This window comes from Glandiceps talaboti, chromosome 18 (genome assembly GCF_964340395.1).
Source record: "Glandiceps talaboti chromosome 18, keGlaTala1.1, whole genome shotgun sequence".
Classification (NCBI taxonomy): domain Eukaryota; kingdom Metazoa; phylum Hemichordata; class Enteropneusta; family Spengelidae; genus Glandiceps; species Glandiceps talaboti.
Window position 1 is genome coordinate 187,289 of NC_135566.1, and position 15,252 is coordinate 202,540.

Consider the following 15,252-nt stretch of genomic DNA (forward strand, 5'->3'; position numbering starts at 1 on the left):
TTTATGTGATCTGCCGCGGCCCGAACGCTTGTTCGTACCCATTCGGAAGACTTCGAATCTGATGATGAACGTGTGAAGCTATCATCATATTCACATTGAGCTAGAGGTCAACTTTTGAAAGTGAATATGAATATGAATATGATGGTAGCTTCACACTCGTGTCCGGGCTCAGTTTAATTATTAATCTAACTGCAACCTTTCAACCGGAAGTATATCAGTGTTCGAGACTACTGACCGACACAACAAAGCATGCAAGATTGTGGCATTTGTTCTGGAGGTTCTTTTATGATATATAAGGAATAGCTTTCGTTCAAGGGGATCCAATAATTCGGGCGATCTTGTTGAGCTGGTGAACTTGTTAACATAATCAGAAATGGCGAGAGATTTTAAAAGACTCCTGCATCCACATTATCTCATGAACTTCACATTGTGTATATCATTTCTTTTCTTGAAAATTGTACCTCCTATTTGCGACTATGCATTTCCACAAGATGAGTGTCGACTAAACTGGGTAAGATTTTATTTTTAATTACCATTGCTCGATTTTCTCGACAATTTTAAAATGTCGTTTCCCCTTGAATATGGTGACACGTTTACAGGTATATGTAAATTTATATTCACATTTTTATGGTGAATATCTAGTATCAGAGGTGCAATCTCCATTATCTCCCATATTTAAATAAAACATTTCTGAAAATAATGTTGCAAAAAAAATATCAGGACGAGTTTCTGACCAGCACAACTTATTCTGAAAGATGCCATACAAAGATTAATGTTTGCCTTTCCTTCCAATGAACTCTGACATAGAAAAATAAAAAGTTTACAACTAACTGCCAGTTGCAACCCCAACAACTAATTTGCTCGGCCAGTAAACTGTGATTTTTTACATACTACGTCACATACGTGTATGTCAGACTTCCTAACACTAGACATTAACATGGAATATTTAACAATGAAACTGAGTGACTGACTGAGTGTTTTGGCCATCATAATCTCACACATACCATGGCAACACACCTTCCAATAAACTACTAGTATGCCCTCTGTACTTTTACTACAGTGATGGTATGAAACTTACAAGCCAATCAAACAAACATTTTAATTAATTGTGTTTTCACTATACTTCATGCGTTTTTACATATCATTCAAAGTTTATACACATTTTTTTATGGGGGGGGGGCACCACTGTATTCAAGTCAAAATCCAGTACATGTAATATATAAAATAATTAATGTCACATAATACAATGGTCCATATATATTCATTCAAATTTACATAATTGAATAGACTTTGTTTTTTGTAGCGTATGTATCACACAAAGTACAATTGTAAATTTTTCTGTTTTGCAGGATGATTGCAATATTTATCTGTTTCTTGGGTGTGTACTGGTAGTGAAGAACAGACGGTCCAATGATTGGTTAGAGTACATCAGTACATCTTTCCTGTTTGCCAAGATTGCTAACAATGTCCTTTTTATGAAAGCTGATCCAAGATGGGGTACTTTATATGGCATTGCTTGTCTAAGTATGTACAGAATTGTGGATGCTTTATATAGTATTGCTTGTCTTAAAGTATGTACAGACTTTGGTATTGCTTGTTTTAAAGTATGTACAGACTTTATATAGTATTGCTTGTGTTAAAGTATGTACAGACTTTATATGGCATTGCTTGTCTAAGTATGTACAGAATTGTGGATGCTTTATATAGTATTGCTTGTGTTAAAGTATGTACAGACTTTATATGGTATTGCATGTCTTAAAGTATGTACAGACTTTATATGGCATTGCTTGTTTTAAAGTATGTACAGACTTTATATGGCATTGCTTGTGTTAAAGTATGTACAGACTTTATATGGCATTGCTTGTCTTATGTACAGACTTTATATGGCATTGCTTGTTTTAAAGTATGTACACACTTTGGTATTGCTTGTCGTATGTACAGACTTCATATATGGCATTGCTTGTTTTAAAGTATGTACAGACTTTATATAGTATTGCTTGTCTTAAAGTATGTACAGACTTTGGTATTGCTTGTCTTATATACAGGCTTTATATGGCATTGCTTGTGTTAAAGTATGTACAGGCTTTATATGGCATAGCTTGTTTTAAAGTATGTACATACTTTGGTATTGCTTGTCTTATGTACAGACTTTATATGGCATTGCTTGTTTTAAAGTATGTACAGACTAAATTATTTGCATAATTAATGATTTTCGGTAATTAAACTACACCTTAAGAATGTAAATTTCAGATTTTGGTACATCCATCAACCATAACAAATCACATGAGTTTGATGTATTTTTTTATGTAGGTTTTAATTGTAACGTGTAATTTGCATAAATAATCAATTTGATAATTAGCAATATCTTTAGAATACATTCTTTAAATTTCAGATAATTTAGTACATGTATTGATGGTAAAGAATTGCATATATCTTTAAAACTTGTTGATGTAACTTAAAATGGTTAAGTTGCGTAATTAATGATTTTTCAATAATTAGGCAATATGTTATGCAAGCTACAAATTTCTTACAGTTTCATATAATTAAATTTGCATTCCAGCAATGTGTGTAGGCCCAAAAATCTATGGGTTTCCCGTTACGGGAGGCATTCAGTTAAACTCTGGTGATGTTTGTATGTCCCTGATGACAAATCATTCAATAAAAAGTCTTGCTGGATGTTTCTATATAGCCTAGTATCGTACTTGAGATATTTGTCATGGATTTGGATACTAGTCAGTTTCAAACTTATTTTGTTCAGTATAGCTAACATATTACAGTACTTTTCTTTGTCAAATAATGGGTTTCTAGAACTACGAAGTAATAACAATAATAAGCAGTTTTTATACAGGATTTGAATTCATTATAGTCTTATCACATACAACTTGATTGTAACTTTTGAAATTTTATTTGTTTTTTCAGTGTCTTTTGTTGTGTTCCCAGAGCCAGCCTATGCTGGTCCAGACAATATACTCTACTTCAGTGAGAGTACATTGAAGGTAAAATATTGGATTTAAACATAGGCAGTCTATGGTTTAGAATGAAAAGGGTCTTTTTGACTGAACACAATGGTTCAAGCTATTGAACATTTGTTTATTTAGCCTGCGTTGAATGAACTGTTAGCAACTAGCTTTATCAACCACACCTACATGTACATCTAGATATGCAGTGGGGTCAACGTTCTTGCTACAGTTGGGTTATAATACATATACAGCTAAATTCTATGTTGTCAAAGGCGTGTGAATACTTTTATATTCATCCTCCATACCTTTTTTATACTTTCTTAGTATTTGAAGAAAAAATGAATTTATCTTATTTTGATAGTGCAACTTGTCTTCAATTCAATAGACAGGTATACTATTCATTTGACATTGTTGATATCCGAGGATATGTATACATATACTCTGTATGGTGGTGGTATGGGTACTGGATATGTATACATACTGCATATGGTGGTGGTATGGGTACTGGATATGTATACATATACTCTGTGTGGTGATGGTATGGGTACTGGATATGTATACATACAGCATATGGTGGTGGTATGGGTACTGGATATGTATACATATACTCTGTATGGTGGTGATGGTATGGGTACTGGATATGTATACATATACTCTATGGTGGTGATGGTATGGGTACTGGATATGTATACATATACTCTGTATGGTGGTGGTATGGGTACTGGATATGTATACATACTGCATATGGTGGTGGTATGGGTACTGGATATGTATACATATACTCTGTATGGTGGTGGTATGGGTACTGGATATGTATACATATACTCTATGGTGGTGATGGTATGGGTACTGGATATGTATACATATACTCTGTATGGTGGTGATGGTATGGGTACTGGATATGTATACATATACTCTGTATGGTGGTGATGGTATGGGTACTGGATATGTATACATATACTCTGTATGGTGGTGGTATGGGTACTGGATATGTATACATATACTCTATGGTGGTGGTATGGGTACTGGATATGTATACATATACTGTATGGTGGTGGTATGGGTACTGGAGATGTATACATATACTATGTATGGTGGTGGTATGGGTACTGGAGATGTATACATATACTATGTATGGTGGTGGTGGTATGGGTACTGGATATGTATGCATATACCATGTATGGTGGTGGTATGGGTACTGGATATGTATACATATACCATGTATGGTGGTGGTATGGGTACTGGATATGTATACATATACTATGTAAGCTGCTGGTAACTGTATGGTGGTGGTATGGGTACTGGATATGTATATGTATGGTGCTGGTATGGGTACTGGAAATGTATCCATATACTATGTATGGTGGTGGTGGTGGTGGTGGTGGTATGGGTACTGGATATGTATACATATACTATGTATGGTGGTATATACAGATCACAATATTCTATCGCTATGCCTTAGGTCAAGGTAATCAACTATGTATGATTTGCAATGCACAGTGTAGACATCAATCCAACAAAATTCTGAAATCCTTTCTATTTTCAAATTGTTAGTTATACAAAAACATTTAGCGTCTCAAATCAAGCAAACTTTTTCTTGAATTTACTGTCCAAAAAGTGAGTTTTGTAGTATAATTTACATCTAACTAAGGCGGATCAGAAATTTGATGAACATTTCTGAAATTGTAGTTGTCATTTTCATCTATTCTTTGCTATATTGCAGGAAGAATTGGAGAAAGATAGAAAGGGTTACTGGTTAGTAGAATTCTATGCAGGTTGGTCACCACCATGTGTACGTTTTGCATCAGTCTTTGCAGAGCTCTCTCTCAAGTAAGTTATTGATTTTTTTATTTGTAAACATTTCTATCCACAGAATGGCTCTTTGTAAAATTTCATAATTAGTATTACTCTTGATATAACACATATGTAGTATTTAGTTTACAAAATTTACTGTTATGAGAAGTAATGAAACTACTAAATAACACAGACATTCTGAGTAGCGACGAGACTACCAAGTAATGCAGACATTTTGAGTAGTGACCTCTCTCTCTCTAGGAATGGGTAGTTTTGACATTTTAAAAATTATACTATGTAATTTTAGCGTCTAATGATAGTTTTGATACCGTTTTAGAAGAATACCGGAGTTTTTATTTGAAAGGATGAACTATATAGAACTATAGCACATGTAAACATTTGTATAAAAGCAAATAGGGACCATAACTACATATAGTGCATGCCGTCATGTATATTTTAGGTACCATACTGTACAATTGACATGTAGTGAAATGTTTGTTTTCTTTGGCCAAATTTTCATCAGATTTCCAATCAATCAATCATACAGTAACAGTGTTTAAAACTCTTTAACCTTTCAGTTTAACCTTTGACAATTCCAGTCTTGGAATTTGATATTCTATGACTGTTTGCTTTGTAAATGTCATGGCAATAATAATGAAATTTGGCCTTTAAAACATTTTTAAATTTGTCTACTGTTATGACTTTACAAATCAATCTTTAGGTAGAATTACAATGGATAATTTTAATTGATCTTAGAAATTGTTTGAAATAATTTATGAAATTGATGTCATATCACAGTAAACAGGTTCATAAGATTGCACTTTAATGATTAGAGTAATGTTCTTTGACATATAACCAAGTTTACTTACTTTTTTTCATGTCTGTGTTTCGGCAATGTGATAGTTGCCATCCTCAGGACAAACTGACAATGATTACTGTTCACCACTAGATAGATGGCAATGGAGTGAATAAATTGTCTCATATGTGACTGAATCAAGACCCCAATTTATTCACCACCACCATCTAGTGGTGAACTGACAAAGGCAACGTCATGTTGCCGTAACATCACTAGACTTGAAAAAAAGTAACTTGGTTGTGTACATGTATTAAAGGACACTACTCTATGTATGCATATTAGGGGCAACATCAAAAGTTCAATATAATATATCTAACTGAATTGCTTAAGTTAGGTCCCAGACCCCCCACCCCCCATCTAACTTAACTGACCTAAAATTGAAAATTGTTTCAGACTCATACTGTATACTTCCACTTTCAAACAATGTACCAATATACTACTGAATTATAAATAAAAACAGAAAACCATTTAACCGCGTACTCCTGATAAATCGGACCGAGTGTACGCAGTGTTATAGGTAAAAGCAGCCTTGAAATCATACTAAATTTGCCAAGTATGACGTTAAATCGTTTTTGACGGTTGAGAAATTACTTTGGCCAAAACCCCCCCACCCCCAAACTAAAGCAATTAAGTTTTTTTGTAAACATTGATCTTTTGACGTCGCCCCTTATTATTAAAATGTTTATATTTCAGTAACCAAGGGAACATCACTCATTTGAATACTTATAAATTGTTCTGATCAGAAAAGAAAAGAAACATACACTAACTGAAAAGTTTTTATATATTTTTCACAGGTATTCCAATGATTTCCTAAGATTTGGTAAAATAAATATTGGTACATCGCCAGACACAGCTAAACAGTAAGTGTACACATGATAAAAATGGTTTTCTTCCATTGTATTATTTATTGTACAATAAGTGTAATTAAATAGTACTACTGCAAATTATATAATTGAATTAAATCAGCCAGTAGGTTAATATACTGGAAAGATCTTCTATCAGTCAAAATTATCTCTGTGCTTAGTTGTCATTTGTTCTAGTGTAGAGTGTAATATCTAATGCACAATAAGAGGCCAAGGACCGGTAGTATTAATTTATGTCAATTTCAAATTTTAGGATAATCATTGTTATCAGTGGAGAATATTTACAGACCATGAAGTGACATCTCATTCAGGTAGCTCCTGTATGTCTGTAAAGGGACAGGTCTGCGTGAGTGTGGTGAAAACAAGTCAATAAATCCACAACACAATGTTATCATTTTTACACTTATTCTTTGCCACTCTTTAATATATCTAACAATTAAGACCTATCTATGCTATGATTGACTTTCAAAATTGTATTTTAGAGGCGTTTTGAGGGTGAAGTATTTTCAGTAAATTTAAATATCTGGATATCCTATGGTCAAGATTAGAACACAACAGACAGACAGACAGACAGACAGACAACATTTGTCCTTTGTGTGTTTATTTCCAGATATTATGTAGATATCTCATCAATGACCAAACAACTGCCTACTGTCATACTCTTCCACCAAGGTAAAGAGAAAACAAGAGTACCAGTTTGGGACAGCAAAGGAAAAATTGTAAAATACCCTTTTGATGAGGTGAGGATTGACAAAAGTATGGGATAAAACACAAATCAACAAAAACATAACAAAAATGCATTGTGTATTTATGGAGATTGTCTAAAGAACAAGTCTAGCTAAAATTTTGGCTTTGGAGACAACAGTTATTGGTATCATTTGAAAATAATGAAGGCTTCACCTTTGACCTACAGTGTCTAGTCCTACATCCCCATGGACCTAATGACTATCTTATTTATTTACCATTTATTCTGCATTTCCCTTTGATCACATGAATGTCTTTTTCTTTTGTTTGGACATGTGTAGTTCATTTGCTAGTAATCGTGTGTTTGTCATAGCTTGATGAAGGTGTACTAGATGCACCGAAATGTCACTCATAAGTATTTTGCTTTGTGATTGGAAGTAAGGATGACTTCAAAAACACTACTACCTGGTCAACAAGTCATTAATATTTATATACATGTATATTAATAAATAAAATTATGAAGTTGTTGGTTTTTTTCAGACCTCACTCCTTATTGAATCTAAATGAAGGAGACTGAAACATTTTAGTTTGGTGATGTTGAGTATTGATCCAGATTAGTATTTGAGACATACCGTAGTTTTGGTATGTCTGTTATGATAGGGTATGAGGTCAGCTAATTATGAATTGATTTGCAGTATGTGAACACAACTTTAAACTTGAAATTCAACATTCGAGATTTGCAGCCAAGTTTAAAGTCATTGTGTACAAATCCTTTGTTTTGAACTGAGTAGTATTACTTAGCAAAATTAAGTTGGCATATTTGTTATCGAAACACAACTCACGCCAAACTTGTCAAGGTTTGACATTTGCAACAATATTTGATACATTGTATCTGTCATTTCTGTTTCAGTCCAACTTGATCTATGATTTTGACCTGAACAATATACACCAGGAGACACTGAAATTATGCAAAGATAAGAAATCCAAGAAGAAAGAAGAGATTCCAGTCAAAACGGAAGAAGAGAAGAAGAAGGACTGAAGACTACATTTACTTTGTGGTGGTTATTGGTCATTACACTTCATACATGTGTTGAGACATAATACAGAAATACACATTTGAAATAGATTTGTGTTTTTTTTTCACAACCAGTGACTCTTTGCATTAAAATCATAATTGAAAGTGCCAGGTAGCTCTTAGCATATGCTATTTGTAGACTAACAAGAAATCAATCCAAAATCTCTCAATTTCCAGACCATTTCCCTTTACAGTAAAGTATAAAGAAAGTGAGTTTATACATGTATCTCACTTCACTGAGTTGAAAGGTTGCTAACATTTGCATATTTTATAGTTTGTAAGCCTGCTAAGTTATCAGACGCACACTGTTAGTGTCAGTAACTTATCATTACTGTGTACTTATGGTAAATGACGAAGTGACAAGTATTTATTGTACTCAATAATATTAGATATGTACCAGTGATTACTTGCACTGCTTTGCATGTATACTTAATCTAGTGGTAATTTGCACTGCAGTGCAAAACTGAAAACATTATTGCATACCTGTATAAAAATGATTGCACATACTGTTCATTGTACACAAAAGCTTATGACCACAAAGTATCAGTTTTACAGAAATTTGCTGTTTTGAATAAACATATAATAACAACAGAACCCCATGGTGTCTTACTTCCAGTGTTGGATACTCGGGTATTTGCACTCGTGCTTGTAGTGTTTTCTGTGTCACTTTCACTCGATACACTCATGGAAGTATGGCTGCAGAGAACACTGCAAGCACTCATGCAAATACCCAGAGTATGTCATACACTCTCACACCATGGGGTTCTGTCATACTAATCAATGAATTTGAATACATTTGAAGAGTTTCAGACTAGTTGTATATTGTAGTCTGTATGTTGATGTATCAAGTAGGAATGAAATCAAACCCAACAAAATCAAATCAAATCACAAATATACAGCACTGTTTCTGATACCACTGCTCTGTGATGCAGTACATTTATTAAGAAGATTGCCACACTGCAATTTACATAGCTGCTTGTCTTTCTACGAACTAAAAAAGAGTCAAATGAAATAAAATCAAGTTGTTTTGTACCATTTTGGTGATTTATTTATACCAATAATTATATAGATTCAAGGTAATATGATAGCGGCTCCTTCGACATGCTAACAGCACATCAAGAACACCCTGGAGTTTATAACAAGGCAATGTCAACAATTTTAATATACACATTGCACCAAGATTGGCTAGCTTTGTTTGCACAGATAGTCTATAAGAGGAAACTGAACTAATGTTATAGAAAGCCATGGTGAAAATGATCATGTTTCTTTCTTTCTTGACTCCATGCACTGCCTCAAAATCCAACCCGTGGCATCATGTGTAGTTCTGTAAACACACTGCGGTTATTGATGCAAATTTTGCCCAATTTCAATAGAAGTGGTAACAAAGCCCCTAACCCTACACCTCTTTTCTGTATTACATGTATCAAAGCATTGTGTGATAGGTAGATCAGTCTGCAATATTTGTCCAATGGCTTCATCAATACTGTATTTTAGGACCTTCCAAAGTCAAACTTTTGTAAAACAAATTGATTGTTTTCACACTTAAATTTGGGGCATGGACAATTTATTTTATTGCAATATCTGTATGCAATCAGGCACATGCAATAAATCTTCCAATATCCAGTGTTGGGAAAATAAGCATTGAAAAACAAAATGGACTTCAAGCTATCACTACAGTACCAACCAACTTCTCAAGGTGAGATCTTTGTGAAATTCCAAATTTTACTTCTATAAAGCTGCCATTAACAGATAATCAAGGTACATTTATGCAATCAAAGGCCACTGCTATACCTTGAAATATCTGACATGAGAAATACAACTTTCCCAAGATCTAACAAGATGAAACGATAACCTTTACAAAATCAATAACAGAGATAATTTTGACTTGTATAGTGACGGTACCTTGAAGTACAAATTACTATAAAGGATACATTCCTTCATTTTGATATGCAACAACAACAATGCATACATGGAAAAAAATAATGCAAATGGCACTGTAGCACAACTGTACATGGCCTGTGTTACTTTTTTATAAATGTTTATCCACGTGTTGATCCATCCCCGTTGTTACCTCTGTAATATACACCATCATTTTATTGTTGTAATGGATGCTATCTCAGTTGCTGGGTGACTCAATTTATTTGGCAGTTTACCGAACCATCCATGTTCTTATCACTGCAATATATGTAATGATTTTGCTGTCGCTATGGGCAAATCACACACCTGTAATGTGATTTGAACAATTCCCTTTTAGCCACCCTAAGTGCTGTTCCCTCCAAATACCACAGCAATTCATCTGGTGGTTTTGACTTTACAAAGTTGTTTACACACACACACAGACATTTCACCATGCCTATTATTCAGTTCAGTTGTGCAAAAAAATTATATTTCAAAATAAGCATGATATAATACACAAAACATTGGAGGGACTGTGTGGAATTTAGCACAACACAAATATTCATGCGAACAGTGAACTACCGGTATATTATGAAAGACTCCCATATGAGGGGTGTAGACACAAAAGAGGTGACACTATATTGAACGACAAAATCAGTTTTAAAACTTAACCACTCTGTATCATGATGGACCATGTCATTCCAAAATGTAATCATATTGGAATACCCAAAATTCAATAAATGCATCTGGAAAACCAAAATTAAACATCAGTTCATTCTCATATTACTAAATCTCCCCTCTAGAAAATAAATGTCATCATTAACCAGTGAAAATACCCATAACATTCTTTTGTATGTATTATCCAAATATGCATGCATATATTAGCATAACTTATGTAAATTTAGTAGTATAATCTCTGCATACACCAATCAAGGCTGGAACATCTTCAAGGATGAATTTTGAATGAGTATTTAACATAAAGGTGAAATTACAAACTTCAGACAGCTGGGTTAAGGCTCTATGCACTCTTACACTACAAGATTGTTTACATTTTAAAACATCAAAACAAGATATTTCTGATTTCAATCAAAACCTACAACGTGCCCTATGTATCATTATTACTTGTATGACCATGTGTGCCCTTTAGTTTTTACTTCAATGTATTAAACTACCTATATACAAGAGTGATATAGCTGCAAAAAAAACACACAAACCTGACTTTATACAAACAAATGTACATCACTTTTCCTATCAAAATAATTCCCACAATTTTGCCTTTGATCTTTTTGTAAAATATTGACAGGAAAACAAAGTAACGTATAATAACAACATAAACATGTACAAGATTAAACAAATGCTTGCACTGATGTGATATTTTAATGACTATTTCAATTTTTACATTTTACTTTTTGATTTGCATGCAAACATGCTACTTTTCTTAGCTCTAATGAAACTAAAATACAATCAGTGTGAACTATTGGTCTAAGGTATTTGCCATGGCTTCAAGGCTTTACCACTACTACTTCTAAAAGTATAACAAATTTATGTACAGGAAAGTAATTTCATTATGAAATGTTTGTTGTTTGCTCTTCTTAAATGTTTCTAGTTTCATATACTGTATGTATATTAAGTAGACTGCCCTCTTGGGTTGAGTTTGGGTTAATTTAACCTCTGAGGTTATAGTGGAGTTTGGGGTCATTTCTGAGGTCAACTTCATAGGCTACAGTGATGTATACTTATCTCTCTAATAAATCCAATCAAATTACACAAGATACAGTTGTGGGTGGCACCCCACAAACTTCTATACAATGATGTAGCAGTGTTACAGCGCCACCTATGATTGCTGACTGTCACTTTTATTCATTCAAATGTGCAAGGAACAGCAGGTTTTAGCAGTGTTGAATATTTGGATGGCGTTAGGTTAAAATTTGTAATTTTTCTTCTAAATCAAAGGTAGTAGCTGTAACACAGTAACTGGGAATAACATTTTGTAAAAAGGTTTGTAAATTTCCAGCTAGGATAAAGGTTTGTATATTTCTAAATCAGTCTTGTAAGTAAACCCTTACATCAGATCACTATTTGTTTGAATTGAACCACAATAAACTAACCATACAGATAAAGTCCAGTAGCTATAAATTCCTAACATTTAGTTTGTTCTGATTTTTTCCTTATTCATGTACTTACTGAAGCTTGTATAATCACCCAGTGATCACTATCAACATCCGACATCTTTCCTGACAAATTATAAACAGTCCAGACTGTTTATTTACAGTTTACACACAGACATCAAGCCAGTGTACAAAGTACCATTATTTACTAGTAGACATGATTATTAAGAAGGAATTAATTATTTCCAGCAAAGGTTTGGTGTATTTTTCAGCAGAAAAAATTCCCAAAATATAACAAAAAGATAAAGCATCTGGGGCTTTAATCAAAGATCAAGGTGAATCAAATTTAGAATATATTCATATAAGTCCAAATAGCATTAGGAATCATAAGCAGTCACTGTTCTTATCTGCTGCCAATGATTAAGTCACCTTTTTATCAAGTATGTCCATAGCAAAAAGAAACAATAATGTTAAAGGTATGTTTTTGTATGTGAATATAATATCTATTCTGACAATACAATTTCTATAAAACCTGTGTCCCAATATAATATTTACACTGAAATTGATATTTTATCAGTTGCCAAGTGTTTATTTCCTTATTTGTGCTGCTAAATTTGCGGCCTCCTGGTCCTGTTGGATGCATGAAAAATAAAAGAAGAAACAAGGTGATTAATAATTAAAACTATCTGAGCATAAAATTACAAACTTGCAGCCAAAAAAACAAAACTTCCTTCAACTATATTAGTGAGATGACCATAAATTATAATGAAGACTCATTTTCTTCCAAAATTCAAATCAGAAACTTATTTCTATAGTTCTATGTTCAAATGTATCAAATACAATTAAATGCATGTGCATGGATTTCTAATCACAATATGTAAACAGAGAATGTTCTATTTTATATGACTGATATGCCTTGGAATAATCTGGTCTACAGATATTGTAACTTCCTGTAAAATTTATAAAGTACACAACTCAAATATTGAAAAACTTGACCTGTGTAACTTTTCAATATTAACAGCGCCCTCTAGCAATGGCACTACAATTATGAAATACTTTGTTTTATTGCAAAGGTTCATCTCTCTAATCTATAGTGGCAAATCTTGTACAATTTTTGCATTGAGGGTGCAACCTTTTTTTTAAAAATGTCTATTTATGGTTCATAGAGGGCACTATACATTAGCTAGGACAGCTGGGGCATGTTCGATTGCCATAATCATAATCGTTCACAATCATGAGTTCATGTTTGATTAATACCAATCACATTCATGATTGGTAATCACAGTAATCATGCCTTAAACCGTGATTACAAGATGGCAGATAATGTAACATCATTCGGGATCATGTACGTGTGATGTGAATAATGGCAAGTTAGAAATGACAGAAAAATGTGATGTAAATAGATTGTGTATGGTCAGTTTGTTATCATTGTATTTTCATTTTGTAAAATCATCTAATTTACAGGAAAAGTGTGAAGTTTTTTAAAATGTTTATATGTAAGTAATCGTGATTGTGATTGAGCGTTGTTTACAACTTCATTTCCAGAAATGACATCAAATTAATGAAATTCATGATTATACAAATCGAATGTGCCCCTGGTGTTACAATATTTTCTTTAGAGGGTGCTGTTCATAGAAAAATAGATATATTTACATGAACTTTACATCAATATTGAAATAATTATATTAACTACATCTCTATCTTGGGATATACAAAATAAAATAAAATTGAATACTCAAATCTAACTTATTCTGCATACAATAAATGTGAAATATATCTTATCAGTAAAGTTGAATTGATCAAACACTGGGTTGACAAAAAATGTTTTTAAAAAACATGGTGTTTAAAAGGAAAGTTTAGGGTAGAGATTACACATTTATGTGACAGGGAAGGAATAACAACACAACACAACACAGATATCTTACTGATCAAGCAACAACAAACAAATGTACATGCATGAAATGACTGGACTCCAAACATCTTACAATAATCTTCATGCAAAAGAACACAACGTGCAAATACATCACATCAAATTAAACAAACTCTGTCAGAAATTAAAAACAAAACATGAGGTATTAAAATAAAAAGAGTCTTTTGTTAGATTTCAAAATAATATACACATTCAAGTTAAAGTTTAGAATACAACAACGTCTGTAACAAATCTGTTTTCAACATCAACTAAATTATAAAATCTTACTCATGTACAAGGAACTGATGGCTTGGTATAAATACATTTACTACATGTTTTTTATATAACAAGGCTGTGTAAAACTTGCATTATGAAAGTGCACATATACTGATCAAGTATTTTCACAGCACATCTATGAGTGTTTACTTTAATAAAGCGAAAAAAAATTGGGTGCATTTCATATTATTAAAAATTTGAATAACTTCACAAATCCCAAACTTGTAGACAATGTATGTTTTACTAATTGTATCTATCCCACACAAGATGCCAAGAGTTACAGTCACAACAAACAAACAATTAGTTTGACATAACCATTCCAGATGAACATAACATGCATGGTTGATTCCATTACAATGATGGGTAGGAAGGGTAGAGTAAAAGGAGAGACGGACAAAAACACACGGCCATGTATGGTATTTAGGTTCTAACCTCCTCGTCCCATCCCTCACTCTCCCCTGCAAGTTGATAATGTTGTTTCCTGAGCGATGCAAGTTGTCGTCGTTGTTTGTCCAATTTCGTCTCCAACTCTAACACCTTGACTTGTGATTCCATTTCCAATTTTTTGGTCTCCATCAATGACATCTTACTGAAATCCATTGATTCTTTAAGAAAAACAATATTGAATTTCACTATCATAATCTATTTCAGATTACTTGGACCCTAATATCTACAAACCCTCTGCAGTAAAACACAGCATTGGATGAAAGTGCGAGGTTCAAATCTGAGATCTGGATATTAATGTCTTTTTGTCTTTGAGTTTTTAACTAGAATTATCAAAGTGATCAAGAATCAAGCATGATAAACAAAACGTATAGTAATTTTCTGACT

The 15,252-nt window shown here is 33.1% G+C and overlaps 2 protein-coding genes across 4 annotated transcripts in view; one reads left to right on the top strand and one right to left on the bottom strand.

Moving 5' to 3' along the window:
* The first annotated feature begins 242 nt into the window (after positions 1-242).
* Positions 243-9,276, top strand: LOC144448986 (thioredoxin-related transmembrane protein 2-A-like). Its single transcript, XM_078139380.1, has 7 exons — positions 243-511; positions 1,350-1,524; positions 2,920-2,996; positions 4,684-4,790; positions 6,405-6,470; positions 7,084-7,213; positions 8,068-9,276. Exons 1-7 carry the CDS (start codon positions 374-376, stop codon positions 8,194-8,196), a joined length of 822 nt encoding a protein of 273 aa, XP_077995506.1. The 5' UTR covers positions 243-373; the 3' UTR covers positions 8,197-9,276.
* A 1,283-nt stretch (positions 9,277-10,559) lies between these two features.
* The window catches only part of LOC144448984 (huntingtin-interacting protein 1-like), a 35,690-nt gene continuing 30,997 nt past the window's right edge, over positions 10,560-15,252 (bottom strand). For all 3 annotated transcript variants that reach the window (XM_078139379.1, XM_078139378.1, XM_078139377.1), the window contains exons 24-25: positions 14,854-15,026; positions 10,560-12,866 (exon numbers count right to left, since the gene is read on the bottom strand). In XM_078139379.1, the coding sequence (XP_077995505.1) occupies positions 12,825-12,866; positions 14,854-15,026 (215 nt within the window). In that variant the 3' untranslated portion in view covers positions 10,560-12,824. The remainder of the gene's footprint in view (positions 12,867-14,853; positions 15,027-15,252) is intronic.

Coding starts and splice junctions, on each gene's coding strand:
- LOC144448986 (XM_078139380.1), top strand. CDS start 374: ATGGCGAGAGATTTTAAAAGACTCCTGCATCCACATTATCTCATGAAC. Junction 1,525..2,919: donor ATATGGCATTGCTTGTCTAA/GTATGTACAGAA, acceptor TTGTTTTTTCAG/TGTCTTTTGTTGTGTTCCCA. Junction 7,214..8,067: donor TAAAATACCCTTTTGATGAG/GTGAGGATTGAC, acceptor TTTCTGTTTCAG/TCCAACTTGATCTATGATTT.